This window comes from Dipodomys ordii, unplaced genomic scaffold (genome assembly GCF_000151885.1).
Source record: "Dipodomys ordii isolate 6190 unplaced genomic scaffold, Dord_2.0 Scaffold40, whole genome shotgun sequence".
Taxonomy (NCBI): domain Eukaryota; kingdom Metazoa; phylum Chordata; class Mammalia; order Rodentia; family Heteromyidae; genus Dipodomys; species Dipodomys ordii.
The window spans coordinates 3793418-3810003 of NW_012267256.1; the positions used below are offsets into that span (position 1 = coordinate 3793418).

General features: G+C 48.0%; 1 protein-coding gene across 1 annotated transcript in view; it reads right to left on the reverse strand.

The window, feature by feature from the left end:
- Positions 1-11191: 11191 nt before the first annotated feature.
- Positions 11192-16586, reverse strand: part of Psat1 (phosphoserine aminotransferase 1) — a 32806-nt gene continuing 27411 nt past the window's right edge. Inside the window, exons 8-9 of the mRNA XM_013018388.1 lie at positions 13899-14036; positions 11192-12262 (exon numbers count right to left, since the gene is read on the reverse strand). Of these exons, the coding sequence (XP_012873842.1) occupies positions 12157-12262; positions 13899-14036 (244 nt within the window). The 3' untranslated portion in view covers positions 11192-12156. The remainder of the gene's footprint in view (positions 12263-13898; positions 14037-16586) is intronic.

A 16586-nucleotide genomic window follows, 5' to 3' on the forward strand; every position in this document is an offset into this window, starting at 1 on the left:
TAGATAGATAGATAGATAGATAGATAGATAGATAGATAGATAGATAGATAGATAGATAGATAGATAGATAGATAGATAGATAGATAGATAGATCAGTGTGATCTACCAATTTCATATTTGGTATAAAACCAAAACAATTGAGAGCAGAGGTAAAGATATAGTGGTACACCCATGCTTCTAACATCTTTAGCCACAATAATCAAGGGGTAGATGCAACTCACAAGTCTATTAACAAATGATGGATAAACAATATGAATGAGGTCTGGACACTTGATGGAATATTTCTCACCCTTAAAGGGGAAAGAAATCTAGCCCTATGTTATAACATGGATGAACCTACAGGGTGTTATCCTGAGTGGAATAAGCCAGCGCTACAAAGCTTCATGACTCATTCCACTTCGGCGAGTGTCTAAGAAACAGCAAGCACAGCGGTAGTTGATGGGGCAGGGATGGGTGAGGGAAAAGGGCAGGGATTATTAAATAGGTGTAGAGTTTCACTTTAGCAAAATGAAAATGTTTTGACAGACCAGCACTAGTGGCTCACACCTGTAATATTAGTGTCTCAAGAGGCTGAGATTAGAGTATTTCAGTTCATAGCCAGCCCAGGCAGGAAAGTCCATGAGACTCTAATGTCTAGTTACCCATCAAAAAGCCAGAAGTTGAGCTGTGGCTCAAGTAGTAGAGCACTAGCTTTGAGCAAAAAAAGTCTAGGGACAGTGCCCCGGCCCTGAGTTCTCCCCCAGGATTGGCATGAACACACACACACACACACACACACACAGAGTTCTGGGGATCCTTGCATGGCACTGTGCGTGCAATCAAAACTTCTGTAGAGTACGATTAAAACTAGTAAAGATGATGACTACGTCTTATATATACATTTGTCTAATTTGGGGAGGGGAAGGGGGAAACAAGGACACAGGATGACCCATTGTAATGATAGTCACAGACCATATATTGGAATATTGGAAATGAACTTTACAACTTTGCCCGAGGCGGGCAAGGGCAGGGGGGAGAGCAACAAAGGATGAGGTAACCATGCTCGAAAGGAAATGTACTCATTGCCTTACATAACTAACCGCTCTGTACCGCATCTTTACAATAAAATTAAATTAAAAAATAAAAAGATGATGCATTTATGTGTTTTGACCACAACACAAATGATGGGGAGGGGGGGGTGGACAGAAAGCAGGCGTAAGGAGCTGACTGGTGTCATGGGCTCTCTGAATTCGGTCTTTTCGGGACTCGTTCGAACCTGGCCGTAGTAAGGAGAGAGGACATCTCAAGGTCCCCGGCAGGCTTCGCTTTTAATGCCTGTTTATTGAGAAGCGTGTGGTGCATTTGCTCAGTGCTCTATCAAGATGGAGCTCTCCACGCGCCCTAAAAGCTTATGATGTGAGCAGGCCAGAGGAGCTTCATCAGACTGGCGGGGCAGGGCTTGGATTCTAAGGCACTGGCTTTAAATTTAATATAGTGTCATGTCTTTATTTTGCTCCAAGTTTGCTTAAAAGATCATCTGAAGATTGTCTTCCATGGTAAGACTTTTATATGATATTTTTCTTAACACGGAAGACGGTACATTTACCCTTCATCCGACAGTTGCTTATAACTCACCCGCTTTATTAAGAGCACCGAGAGGCTTCTGCGCCCCTGGCAATAAAAATGTATTTTCAGACCCATTCAAACCCACGGAAACCTGAGTCTTCAGAGCACAAGATAATGAAAATGCTCTAGATCGGTGTCTTTTACTACTTTTAATCTGGTAACAGCGCTGGAGAGGCTCCGATGAAAGGTAGCCAAGTGTGAATGGCTCATGGTAATAGCATCTCATCCAGGTGATTCTTGATTATTCCAATTTCTCACAAATTTGGACACTTTTACTGCCACTATCGCGTCCCTAGGGGGTGAGAGAGAGAAGTCCCGGGCAATTTATTTCTCAGAATATAATTGCACCGAGATACCACAAAACTTTATAAATAATGGATGAGGAGGAACAGCGTGCCAGAGATAAAGCTACTCATTGAGAAAGACAACGCTTGTCACAGAAAACAGATGGAGAACGTTCCAGACCAACATGCCAAAGACAGAAGCATCAAGGAATCTGAGATATCTAAAAAGCCAAAAGGGCCAGGCACCAGTGGCTCCCGCCTATCCTCCCAGCTACTCAGGAGGCTGAGATCTGAGGATCGTGGTTCAAAGCCAGCCCAGGCAGGAAAGTCCACCCAATGAGACGCTTATCTCCAATTAACGGCCAGACAACTGGAAATGAAGCTATGGCTCAAAGTGGTAGAGCACTGTTGTTGAGCAAAAAAAAAAAAAAAAAAGCTGAAGGACAGCACTCAGGTTGAGTTCAAGCCCCATAAATGGCACAAAATAAATAAATAAAAATGTTGTAACAACCTTGAGTGAAGTAGAGTTCCCTTCCAAAAATGCAATGAGGGCTGGGAAGGTGGCTCAGTGGTAGAGCGCTTGCCTTGCATGCATGAAGCCCTGGGTTCAATTCCACAGCACCACATAAGCAGAAAAAGCCGGAAGTGATGCTGTGGCTCAATGGTAGAGCACTCGCCCTGAGCTGAAGAGCTGAGGGACAGAACCCAGACCCAGAGTGCAGGCCCCACGACTGACAAAAACAAACAAACAAAAAACAAAATGCACGATCTGCTCATTGGAAGTTGAGTCTCACATCGCGTTGCTCACACATGCACTGCACGATCTGCTCATTGGAGGTTGAGTCTCGCAGCGTGTTGCTCACACATGCACCGCACGATCTGCTCATTGGAGGTTGAGTCTCTGCAGCACGTTGCTCACACACGCACCGCACGATCTGCTCACAGCTGAAGGGAGCCAAGCTCTCAGGCTGTCAGTCAGGAAACACAGCAGAGGGAACGCCTACCGCCAACCTCGCCCTCTTGCGGCCGCTCTATAAAACTGCAGTCTCAAGGGGACCATGACCGGACGTTGAATATTTTGAGTTATCCACACTAATGTCTCCCCGAGGATGTCTACGTTTCCCTTGTCTCCCTCCTGAAGCCCCGCTTTACTACCTCCAGCACCATCATTCAGCTCTCGGCGTGAAGGTCGCTTCCTAACTGGTGCGCTTGGACCCACGGTGTCACTGCTCTGTGCTCCTTTCCGAGGTATGGTGCAAGCATCGCTCAAGTCCTTCACTGTTGGGGTCCCTACTTAGGCAGCCTGAGGGAAAGGGACAGCAGAAACAGTTGCTAGTTAGTTTTGAGACAGTCTTACCGTGTTAGCCCTGCATAGCCTCAACTCCCAATCCTCTGACCACAGCCTCCCTAGTGCTGGGATTAAAGCTATGCATAACCACACTGCTCTAACATGTTTTTGGTTTGTTTTTGTTTTGTTGTTGTTGTTTTTTGCAAACCACCCAGGTTTCTATATAAAAGCATGATATAGTTTAGAGGGGCTGACCCAGCACACAGCTCCAAGGGTGGGCCTTGATTTATTCCAGCCAATCAGCATATCCCTCCTTATTTGCTCGGGAGTGAGAACTGGAGATAATATGGACCAATCAGAAGGTGCCTCGGCCCCCACAGGAAGGCTGAGATACAGACCTGTTTGCTCATCTGGGAAACCTGAGCAATCGGGAGGCCGCCCATCAAGAACCCCTGGTCAGGAAGGGAGAGCCTCTGGAGCAAGCCACGCCAGACATGGGATTTGCCTTTGGATCTACCATATCCACCACCAGCCTCCTCATTTTCTATTTTTTGTTGTTTTCTGCCAGTTCTGGGGCTTGAACTCAGGGCCTGGTGCTGTCCCTGAGCCTCTCTGTACTCAAGGTGAGCGCTCTACCACTTGAGCCATAAGCGTCACTTCTGGCTTTTTCTGCTAATGTGGTGCTGAGGAATGGAACCCAGGGCCTCATGTATACGAGGCAAGCGTTCTACCACTGAGCCACCTTCCCAGCCCCAACTTCCTGATTTTCTGCTGCGTTTGCCAGTTGGTATCATTTCCTGTCTACCTTGATCATCAAAACCCAAATATGAAATCTTCTTTGTTTTGTTCCTTACAGTATAGTATTACTCACAGAAGACATCGAATACCTGCTTAATGGAGATGAGAGTCTATAGGAGCACCAATTCTATTTCCTAAATATATATATATGATAACTGCTCTAGATTGAAATGTATCTGAAATGCAAAGCATTTTCTCCAGCATGCCTTGTCGCAGGATTGTTACTTGAGGCTAGCAACCTGCTTACCTGTCATTTCTCAAGGACTCCTGAAGATTTCTGCGTCAACCCTGTAGGGGGAGGGAGCAGAAAGAAGCAATTCAGTCTCTAGCTGCCTTTTACTCTGTTGCATCACACACACACACACACACACACACACACATACACACACACACTCCCTCTCCCCTCCCCACCACTTACCATTACACTTCCAAGTCTCATTTCTCAGACACTGAAGACATCTGCTTTCCACACTGGCTAGATGAAAGCCAAGGCTTTGTTTTGCTATTGGGAACAATTCTGCCAAGTTGGGATTATCAGAGACAACTTTGACCTTAGGTTGTCCTGTGACATCTTTCAAAGGACAATCAGACCGTGTGGCTCATGAGCGAGCTGTTAAAAGATTGCGACTGAAAACTATTGAGACCTAAGCAAACTTGTCTGGACAAGGAAGGAAAGTTCTCCAAGCTGAATTGCCTGTACCCTTTTCGCCTTTTTCCCGGTTCACTAAAAGCATGCCTGCCCACTGTGTCAGTTTCAGCACTGTGACAAAAAAAAAAAAAATTGGTTTACTTTGACTCAGTTTCAAAAGGTTTTATTTATTTTTCTGTGTCAGGGCCTGGGCGGTATCTTTGAGACTTTATGCTCAAGGCTAGCTTGCTAGCACGTGAGCCACAGTGCCACTTCTGGCGTTTTGAGTGGTTAACTAGAGCTAAGAGTCTCACTGTGGTAGACAGAATGGACCTCTAAATCCATATGTAAACACACTGGGGGGCAGAATGCAAGGGGCTCCAAATGAATTAACTGAACTATAATTGATTCTATGGCGAGCTCAAACAGTATCATCTTGTAGAAAGACTAGGTCACAGCCCAACATAATCAACAGGAGGAGGAGTCTGGGGGGGAGGGGAGGGGGGATGGAGCCTAGAGGAGGAGAGGGGCAGATAAACCGAGGGGGCAGGAAAAGAATGCAGTCAAGAATTCACTGTAAATACCACAAAATTAAGATAGGGAAGGGGAGGGGCTGGAAGGGCTGAGAATGTTAAAGGAGCAACTCTGATCAAGACGCAGGGTGTTCATGAATGGCCCTGTTGTATGACACTTCACTTGTACAACTACTTAAAGATCATTTTAAAAAGGAACTTAAGTCTCACCGCTATTCTTGCTCAGGCGGGCTTTGAAATGCGATCTTCCAGTCTTATGTTCCTGAGTTGGGATTCGAGGTGTGAGCCACAGGTGCCTGGCTCTTTCGAAAGTGTTAATCATGGTCATAAGTTTTCACCTATCCACAGGCTCAGCAGTCTCTGGGTCTGCATTGGGACACAATCTCCCGGCCGGGAGCCCTTGCATTAGGAAGCAAAGCTGCTCATCAGTGCAGCCAAGAAGCACATCCTCCATAGCCCACGTGCTCCAATGAGGCCCCACCTTCCCAGCAGCCCACGAGGCACCACTCCATCAGTGATGAGGGCGGAGCCCGGGGAGCCCACCTGCCTGTCAAAGGCCCCACCTCTGCGCACTGCTCGGCTGGAGACCACGCTTCCCACCCCTGGGCGAGAAGATGGTGCTTCAGAGCTCAGCGTTCACCGCCAGACTGCTCCTGGTCTCAGCTTCTGGAATGCATCCCCTTTTCCTCTTACATTTTCAGATAGGTGGTTGTTTTGAAGAATATAAACAGAAGTCCTAAATCATTTCATTTTCTCCATCAAATAATTCCACCTATGTGATCCTTTTCATTAAGGTTATACTTAAACCTTATGGAACAAAGAACAGGGTCTTTACAGGTCTCAAAATATCTCGTAATATGTAACATTATATACTGAATATAATATTACATGATCTAAAGCAGGAATTTTTCACTGATGCCTTTAATATTATAGTATTACGTACTGTGGACTAACCACATTGATTCACATGTTAAATTACACATTCATTACATATGAAGTAGCACTATATAACTATGTAACTATATAACTAAATATATAACATTATATATATATATATATATATAAAACACTATATAACTAAATATGTATGTAGTTTATTCATTGCAAAGAGACAAGTAAAGCAGTGAGTGGACAGCGGGGAAGCCTCAGACTCACCCAACCTCTAAGAGGGCAGCATCAAGAGCCACCTGCCCACATGCTCTGAGGACCGTCCCACCTGCACAGAGTCCCTGCCGACAATGCGGTCCTGACAGGTCACAGGAAACAGATCTGAACACACACAAACCAAGAGCAAATCTTCCCCACAACTGACCTGCAGAGACTTTCCCAAACTGTCAAGAACTCAAACATAAAGAGGCTGAAGAAGCCAGGCTCACGCTGGTGGCTCACACCTATAATCCTAGCTACTCAGGTGGCTGAGACCTGAGGATTGTAGTTCGAAGCCAGCCTGGGAAGGAAAGTCTGTGAGAGTCTGATCTCCAGTTAATCACAGAAGCCAGAAGTGTTGCTGTGGCTCAAGAGGTAGAGTGTTAGCTTTTCAGGAAAAGTGCTCAGGCCCTGAGTTCAAGCCCCAGGACTGACACACACAAAAGGCTAAAGAACTGGCTCATGTCTCAATGAAGACAAGGAAATGGGCAGCACAGGACTGTGGTGTGGACATGGGGCTGAGCAACAGCGGCGAAGGCTGAGCTCACAGTGCTGGCACACGTTGAGGTAAAGGCATCCGTGATGAGGTTTCTGCTTTAGACCGCGTCAGAGAACATCCTTCGGACTTAGGAAGTAAAACACTGGGCAGCAGACACAGGGCACAGTGCCTCAAACGCATCCTCAGCAGTGCAGAAAAGATCTATTTCCATGGAAAGGGCAAATCCCAAGCCTATGATGCCAAGCATGAGTAATGGTGACTCTAGGTAAAACAGGCACAAGCTCTCCCTACCAAGCTAGCAAATCTTCTACCAAAAGAACTCTATCTACATTTATATATATATATATATATATATATATATATATATATATATACACACACACACACACACACATATACATATATATATTGATAGAGACACTATGAGTATAGATTTATAAAACACAGACAATTCTAAACAACCTATGGCCCAGAGAAGGGACCTCAAGTCCAGCCTGCTCATCAGTTAGTTACCTCGAGGCCTACATACAGAATCAACAGCTAGACACCCACAGACACGGGGCCAGTGGATTTATTCATCTTGGTCCTATCTCCATTATTATTATTACTGCAGTCCTGGGAATTGACGTCAGAGCCTCAAGATTGCTAGGAATGTGTTCCACCTGTTAGCCCCCTACCCCGCCCCCAAATCCCTTTGCTTTTCATTTCGTTCGTCACACGCTCACGGGGGCTGACCTGTGATCCACCTATCACCAGCTCCTCATGAGTCACCATACCAGGTCCCTATCTGTCTATATTTCTATTAACTAACTTTTTCACTTGGAATAAAACATTTCAGACTTCCTTAAACCTGGTGCAGGCTCTCTTGTTCAAAACCTCAACATACAAATTCTCATCTCCCGAGAAGCCCAAAGCTATGGTTACTCGTGTTCTAATAACCATATAAGAGTAGATTGAGGTCCCTACTTTCTTAGAAAATCCAATTTATATCTCCAGGATTTCAAAGACAAAAGCTACTGTTCTTGTCACATCAAATGGATTGTTTTTATTCTTAATCTTATTTTAAAAAAATAAAATTCGTAAATCTTTGCTCGCTGCTGGTTTTCTCTCTCAGTATCTCTTTCATCAAAATTTCCCATCCACTCTGGAAGAATCCAGAGGTAATTAGAACTTCTTACCTGTTTTAGCCCAAAAGGAGCCAATTTATCAAAAACTGTCAGGGATTTCAGTGTTAAATTACCAAGAGCCCAATTACCGATACAAGCGAAGAATCTTCTTTCCAATTAAAGTGATTGATTTCTTAGCAGACTCAGTGGCATTTCACTTTTTTTTTAAGGATGCTCATTCCAATCAAATGTGAGGAAATGGTCTGTCCCTCAAAGGACACAACACAAAAAACAGGAAGCAAGGCCAGATTCGGCCACACCTTTGGCAGACTTGGACCTCTAACCTATCGATGATCATGTCCATTTTTACGGTCTCAGTGGCTGCTTTGCTTGAAGAAGAGAGGTAGAATAATGACATTACCCTGCCTACTTCATCCCAGACAGTCCATGACGCCTGAGCAGACTCCAGGTATGTCAGTAAACGGTCTAGCCAGGGAAAAAGGCGCTGGGGACAGGAGCCAACTTTGTTTTTTGTACAAGCAGAACGTCAGTACTACAAATAAACCCACATGGAGGTAAGGAACACTGGAACAAATTTCTAAGTTGCTGTTTTTTTTTCCTCTTTGGGATGATATTAGAATGAGGATGTCATAAATCATGTGGAGAAGCCCCGTGCTGGTGGTTCACATCTGTAATCCTGGTTCCGCAGAAGGCTGAGATCTGAGGATCATGGCTTGAAGCCAGCCTGGACAAGAGAGTGCATGAGATTCTTATCTCTGATCAACCACCAAAAAGCTGAAGTGACGCTGTGGCTCAAGTGGCAGAGCACCAGTCCTGCAGAAAAAGAAATGCTACAGGACAGTTCCCTGAACCCCGAATTCAAGCCTGCTCCCAGCATCAAAAAAGCAATGAAGAATTCTGGGAGAGAAAGCTTCAAATTCAATACGGGAGAAGAGACAGTTTAGAGAAGCCCAGGACATATCAGGCAGCCCCCCGCAACCACAAGGTCCCCCACAACATGTCTGCATGCCTCATTTTGAATTGGAAACCCGGGAGTAAATCCTCCGACCGACTGGCCAGCAATGCGGCCTTCCACTCAGCTCTACGAGGGCAAGCTGGCACACTTGAGAACGCTTTCTAGCAACTGCAGTCTCCGCTGTCCTCCCTGTCCCGATAAATGGCTATCTCTGTGCACACACGGCTGTGCAGCGTACCCCAAGGCTTTGGGGTTCACATAGACCTAAGGCAGACTTCAAGATTTAACTATGGAGTCCTATTCAACCCTGTACGTAGAAAATGAAGTTGTGTTGTAAACGAAGCTTTTGAAAGTTGAAGACAATATGCATGCAATTGGAGTGTCTGTCTATCCTCCTCCAAGCCCAGGTGCAGGACTGGGAAAGCAGGAAAGACTCGGCATTCCCGGGGTGATGGCTCATCGTCTCCAGGGGCAAGACAAGGCAGAAGATCCTCGGTTCCTCCACACTGCTTTATGGGGAAGAGAGATAAGCCACCAACTCAGCACTAGAAAGAAGAAAGGTGGGGGTTTCTTTAGTTTGTTTTTTGTTGTTTGCACTGTGTGTGTGTGTGTGTGTGTGCGTGTGTGTGCGAGCGCGCGCCTCGCTGGTACTAAGGCTTGACCTCAGGAACTGGGTGTTGCCCTTAGCTTTATTGCTTTTGGCTGGCACCGTACCACTTGAGCCACATCACTTCCAGCTTCTTTTTGGCGATTTAACTAGAGATGAGAGTCTCATGGACTTTGCTGTCTGGGCTGGCTTCAAACCAAGATCCAGATCTCAGCCTTCTGAGTGGCTAGGATACAGGTGTGAGCCACGAGTGCCTGAAGTGTTCACCCAGGGCATAAGAAAACGAACTGCATCAGTAGAGGAGACACAAACAAGGACAGACTGGCCGGCACCATGAAGAACAAGAACTCCAGGCCTCTGTGCTCACATGGGCATAGGCCTGTCATATTCCAGGAACAGCTAACACAGGGAGGCCTGGCCAGCTGACACGAGGCTGGGACTCAGGGGCTGACTCTGGCAGACTTTCTACGTGTACCTGTGTTTCTGAGAGAGATGTTGTCAACCTGCTTCAGACTGCCAGGTGCTGGGATTACAGGCATACTCCATCTAGCCCAGCTTGAGAGCGGGGATTTCTGCTTGTTTGCTGAATGCTATCAACAAAGAGCACAAGGCAAGTCATAATCCAATTGGCTAAGGTAGAAAGGATGGACAGGGGGCAGAGAGGAGGCTGCAGCCAGGGCTGACACAGCAGAGCTGCCCAGGCTGAGACTCGAGCAGTGTGGCCTGATTGCAGGCGCCAGTTCACACGAGGGAAGGCCAGACCCCAAGCACTGAATGTGGACACATGGCTGGCGCCCCAACCGGCTGCCTCTGGCTACTTTACGGCTTCCTAGTGGTCATTCCTTATATCCTGCATCCAGCCCTGTGGTGTGCAGGGAAGTTAGTTCAATCTTCCTTTTACAATTGAGAACCAAGTCTAAAAGGCTGAAACCTGTCCTGGGGACACAACCACGCAGGGACCTGGAGAAAAGGAATCAGTGCTTCATTATTACACAATCAAGTGGCACAGGAAGAGCTCAAAGCCATGCTGCTAGCACACTGCTAGGGCAAAGGGATGGAGATGACACAACTTCAGGCCACGAGCCGAACTGTAAAATGGTTCTGATGGTGTCCATTCCAAAAGCCAATGACAAGCTACCACGCTGGCGCAAACTTTCAAAACATGCTTGCACAAGATCTAAATCTGACTCTCACAACGGGCTATTTTAGACTCATTTCCCCATGGTAGAAGTTAGACTAGTAAGCGGTTGTATGACATCTGAAGGGCACCTCCCTCTCACAGAAGAGCTGTTTCAATTCAGTCACGTCCTGTTATAGCTATTAGCGTTCTAGGGGCTGGAGGCATGAATCAAGTGCTAAGAGTACCAGCTGAGTAAGAGTTGTTTTTCCTGACAAGTTGTGGCCAGATATCCCAGTTTGGCTGATTGCTCAGAAACTTTTGACCCCCTTCAAACCAGCCAATCACACAGAACTGTGAACCTAAGTTCTGACCAATTAGAACAAAGCTGTGCACACTGCCCACCCGGCACACTCGCTTACTCGGCTTCCTGTGGGTAGGACGGTCCTTCTGCAGAAGTAAACGTTGCCTTTCCAAGTTCTCTCTGAGTTGCTGTCCTTAATTCCTATGTGACACCCACTATCCTGAGACACCCCCAACACAAGCTAACACTTAGCAAGGAGCACTGGTCTGAAAGGGGGTGGAAGAACTCACTGACAACGGCTTCAATGATTCAGAACTTTAATGTTCTTCACATAGTCAACATGAAATACCAACACCAGATACACAACAGGGGAAAGACTGTAGAATGGCAATACTGTCAAACTCTACATAGAAACCAGTCGGTCCAACACAGTTCAGTGTCAAGGCAAAACTGGAAAACAAGGAACAAACCCATTTCTTCCACCTACTGAAAGGAGAAGGTGTAGCTTGTGGACTGTCTATGAAGCAGCTGAGAAGATGGGGGGGGAGGGGCACATCTGATGTTAGTAGAAGCTATGATGTCGATGTCAAGGGCTGTAACAAACTCAGAAGCCTCTATGTTCATCACTGAGAATGGCTTTATAAGAAATACAAAGGCTGAGACATATAAACTGGGATTTTAAAAAGACCTCATCCTATCAACATTTATGTAGCAAATCATTTTTATCTCTTTATGAGTGTAACAGTAAAAAGATCGGCCCTTTTCCCTTTGTCTGGAACCCTAAAACACTCACAAATGGTCAACACCAACCTCAACCAATAGCTGGGATGCTCTCTCCCCCCACAATAGTTGGGGAGACCCACTGCGGTCTATGTTCAGCACCTTGAGAGCCCCACCCTTCATGTGGTGAGTTCGTGTGACTCGAACTGCAGCTAACTGCACCTGGCAGAATTTAGCTTGGGCAAGTTCAAAGACTGAGATCTAGCTAGAAAAAGAAGTGCCAGCAAAGACAGAACAGCCTGGAATTGGTTAAAAAAGCAACAAGAAGGCTTTTTCTGAAATGCTTCCAGTTCAAGTTAGAATGAAGGTAGTCATTGGCTAGTGGTCCCATGAGCTGGTTATTTTGCTGTTATTCTTTGAAAAGAAGACTCTATCACAAGTACGTTCATTCAGAGAAAAACAAACCACCGTGTCAGTAGAGTTGCTGTAGCCATTCCCAAATTACTCTAAACTCTGTACGTTGGTCAAAGGCTGATTCCACGTATTCATAGCTGATGCATCTCCAAGAAGTTTTTCATGAAGGCGGCCAGCTTCTCGACATCTTCAACCGTCACAGCATTATACAGAGAAGCCCGGATGCCACCCACTGACCTGGAATGACCAAGAGCCAATGTGAGGAACAACAGCAAGCTGGAGGCGTGGTGCATGCCTGTAATCCCAGCACGTGAGAAGCCGAGGCAGGAGGATGGTGAGGTCTAAGTTATACGGCATAACTCCCGCCATACAGTCTGGCTGGGCTGCATGGAACAGCTCTTGTCTCTACACCCCTGCCCCTACCCCTCCCCGCCAACCAAGCCTAGGCGAAGAGCCATTCATGCCTGTGATCCCAGGCACTCAGGACTCAGGAGGCGGGACTACGGAACAATTGTGGCTCAAGATCACTCTGAGCAAAATCTCCATCAGTAAAATGAGTATAGTGGTACACGCCTGAGATAACAGCTACGCAGGAGTGGCAAGACCATTGTTTGAGATAGACTAGCCCTGGAAAAATGCAAACCCTATCTGAAAAATAACCATAGCAAAAAAAAAAAAGGCTGGGAACGTAGCTCAACTGGCAGAGCACCTGCCTAGGGAATCCTAGTTCAAGTCTGGGGAAGAGGAAGGGAGGGAAGGGGAAGGGGAGGAAGGCAGGCATGCAAAGCACGCACTGGACCAGGATGTAGGTCAGTAACAGCGCGCTTGCCTCACCCGAGTGAGGCCGTGGGTGCTGACTTCACAGCACCGCTCCTTAGAGGAGCAGCACCATGACCACAGCGGCCACGCTCCCACCCGGAAACCCACAGGAGGCACGGGCTCCACGCGCGTGTGAGGAAAGCGTTATGATTCTATGCATTCATGCAAACTCTTCACTTAGGACAAAGACAATCGTTATCTGAGGCGGAGAAGAAGTAAACTGGACAGAGAGGGACAACAAGGACCTGGACGGCGGGGACCTGGACGGCAGGGACCTGGACCACAGGGACCTGGACCACAGGGACCTGGACCACAGGGACCTGGACCACAGGGACCTGGACGGCGGGGACCTGGACCACAGGGACCTGGACCACAGGGACCTGGACCACAGGGACCTGGACGGCGGGGACCTGGACCACGGGGACCTGGACAGGGGGGACCTGGACTGCGGGGACCTGGACCGCGGGGACCTGGACGGGGGGGACCTGGACCGCAGGGACCTGGACCACGGGGACCTGGACTGCAGGGACCTGGACCACAGGGACCTGGACCACAGGGACCTGGACCACAGGGACCTGGACGGCGGGGACCTGGATGGCGGGGACCTGGATGGCGGGGACCTGGATGGCGGGGACCTGGACGGCGGGGACCTGGACCACGGGGACCTGGACGGCGGGGACCTGGACGGCGGGGACCTGGACCACAGGGACCTGGACCACGGGGACCTGGACCACGGGGACCTGGACCACGGGGACCTGGACCACGGGGACCTGGACCACAGGGACCTGGACCACGGGGACCTGGACCACAGGGACCTGGATGGCGGGGACCTGGACGGCGGGGACCTGGACGGTGGGGACCATGCAGCTTGCTGCTGCTGGTCTTGGCGGTGAGCACTGTGCTACACTGGCACTGTGCGACGTGTGCTGGAAACAGGGAAGACGCACCCCATGGCCACGGTGCCCGCAGGCCGGCCCGCACCCTGAGCGGCCCGCAGTGGTCCCACCCTGCGTCTGGAAAAAGCTGGGAAGCCTGAGACTCCAGGCAGGCTCACCTGTGCCCTTTCAAGGAGATCATGTTGAGTTCAAGTGCTTTATCCAGAAACCGCTTCTCCAACGCGTCATCTCCTTTGGCGTTCCCAATACGAAAAGGAATATTCATCTTGCTTCTACTTCGAGGCTCCACTGGACATCTGAAAAAACTTGTTTGTCACTGCAGATACTTTCCCAAGGGCATGGGCTGTCCTTAATAAATCTAGGGGCTTTTAACTTTTCTCCTAGATGGTAACAGGAGATTCAATTTAAAAACCAAAGAACTTCCCCAGGCTATTTACACAGGAAAGTCAAGCCAGGGAACACTTGCGCTGAGCTTGTCAGCCTTAACCATTCATGTGGATAGCAGGCGGAGCGCTCATGTCACGCTAGAGGTAATGGCTCAGTGCCGGGGCTAGGAAGAAGCCTCCCTTGCCCAGCAGCCCTCCTCTGCGAGGCTGAAGAGACTAAGAAGCTGGCTCTCACCATGCTGTGAATGCTTAAGAGCGACCGAGACGCGTCACTGTGTATTCTTCTACTGTCCCAAGCCACGTGACCTTGAAGATCTTACTTAACCTCTCTCATCTACACAGTGGGAATACCGACAGAACCAACTTCAAGAGATGCTACACACTAGTCTGTGTGGCAGTGAACCTGTCATCCCAGCTGATGTGGGCAAATCTCAGTGTGACCTTGTTCAAAAAAAAAAAAAAGCAAGCAAGCATCTCTAGTGTCAATACGGATAAAGAATCTGGGGGAGGCCACACTGAAGAATGTGGAGGCCTGAGCTAGCAACCACACCAGCGCCAGGCGCATGCAACTACGCCAAAGCATCGGCGACCCAGCTGAACGAGAGGCCAGAGCCCAGAAGCAGCACCCAGCCCAGATCATTAAGTGCTGGGCACTCCACGCCGCAGAGCTAGGTAACTAATGGAGCTGACACCACTCCAAACTGTCAGAGCTGGAGAAAATTTACTCAGCAGGACAAAGCTCTGGATTCATCCCCAGCACCGCAAAAATAACCAGAATATCATAAAATCACAGAATACAATAAAATTAAAATAAATGCAACAAGACCTAGAGCATATTAAATGCTGCATCCATCTTTTTTTGGGTGTGTGTGTGTGTGTCTATGTGTGTCTATGTGTGTGTGTGTGTGTGTGTGTGTGTGCGTGCACGCACCAGTCCTGGGGCTCGAACTCGGCGCCTGTCACTGTCCTTGAGCTGCTTCTGCTCAAGGCTAGCACTCTACCACGTGAGCCACAGCATGAGCCACCGAATCAAGGCTGCTATATCCATTGTTTAATTCCAAACCCCTTGCATAAGGAACACAGAGACTATCAGAAATAAATGACCAATGTATTTCTGTCTAGGAAAGGTTAGTAGTTGGCAGATTTGGGGAAAAAGCAGACAAATGATCCTCCAGCAACAAGCAAAGGAGACAAATAGAATAAAAAGAAGTCCAACATGTAATTCTGTTCTGTCTCTTCATTCTTGCTTTTTTTTCCCCAGGGGGCTTGAACTCGGGGCTCGAGTGCTGTTCTGAGCTCTTTTGCTCAAGGCTAGCACTCTACCACTTTGAGCCAAAGTACCACTTGCAGTTTTCTAGCAGTTAATTGAAGGGAAGAATCTCACGGACTTTCCTGCCTGAGCTGGCCTTGAACTGCAATCCTCAGATCTCAACCTTCTGAGTAACAAGGATTACAGGGCAAGAGCCGCCAGCACCCAGCCCTTTCTCAATTCTGAAATTCTTATACTCCTACAGGGAGTCACTCGATATACAGCAAACAAAGGCAGAGCTAGAAGCACCCTGAGCACACACATCCCTAATTCCTGGGAGTCAGGTGCCACTATCTGGAAGAGACTGGGCTTGAGTCCCAGCCCCTTTCTTTCACGGGCAGCAGGCTTCACGGCTGACAACCTCTCAATACCCTGCCGCCAAGAGCTCCCAGTGTGAGGGTCTAGGCATAGAAGTGCTGCACTAATACGCACACTTAAGAACAAAAAGCCAGATGCCAGGGGCTCATACCTGTAATTGTCACCATGTAGGAGTCTGAGATCTGAGGACTGTGGTTTGAAGCCAACCTGACAGGAAAACCTGTGAGGCTCCAATCTCCAATTAAGTACAGAAAGAAGAAGGCTGGAAATGGAGCTGTGCTCAAGTGGTAGAATGCTGAGCAAAAAAAAGCTCAAGGATAAGTGCTCAAGCCTTAAACTCAAGCCCCAGGACAGACAGACACACAGACACAGACACACACAGCCGAAGCCGGGCACCAGTGGCTCACAGATATAATTCTAACTACCCAGGAGGCTGGTATCTGAGGGTTACGGTTCAAAGCCAGCCCAAGCAAAAAAAAAAATTCCATGAGACTCTTTTTTTTTTTTTTTTGTCGGTCGTGGGGCTTGAACTCTGGGCCTGGTCGCTGTCCCTCAGCTCTTCAGCTCAAGGCGAGCGCTCTACCACTTGAGCTACAGCGCCACTTCCGGTTTTCTGGTGGTTTATTGGAGATAGGAGTCTCACAGTCTTTCCTGCCCGGGCTGGCTTTGAACCGCGATCCTCAGATCTCAGCCTCCTGAGTAGCTAGGATTACAGGCGTGAGCCACCAGCGCCCGGCTTTCCATGAGACTCTTATCTCCAATTAACCACTCAAAACACAGAAGCACACTAAGCAAAAGGAAAGAAACGCACGTGTCACCGGATGTGGAAGAAA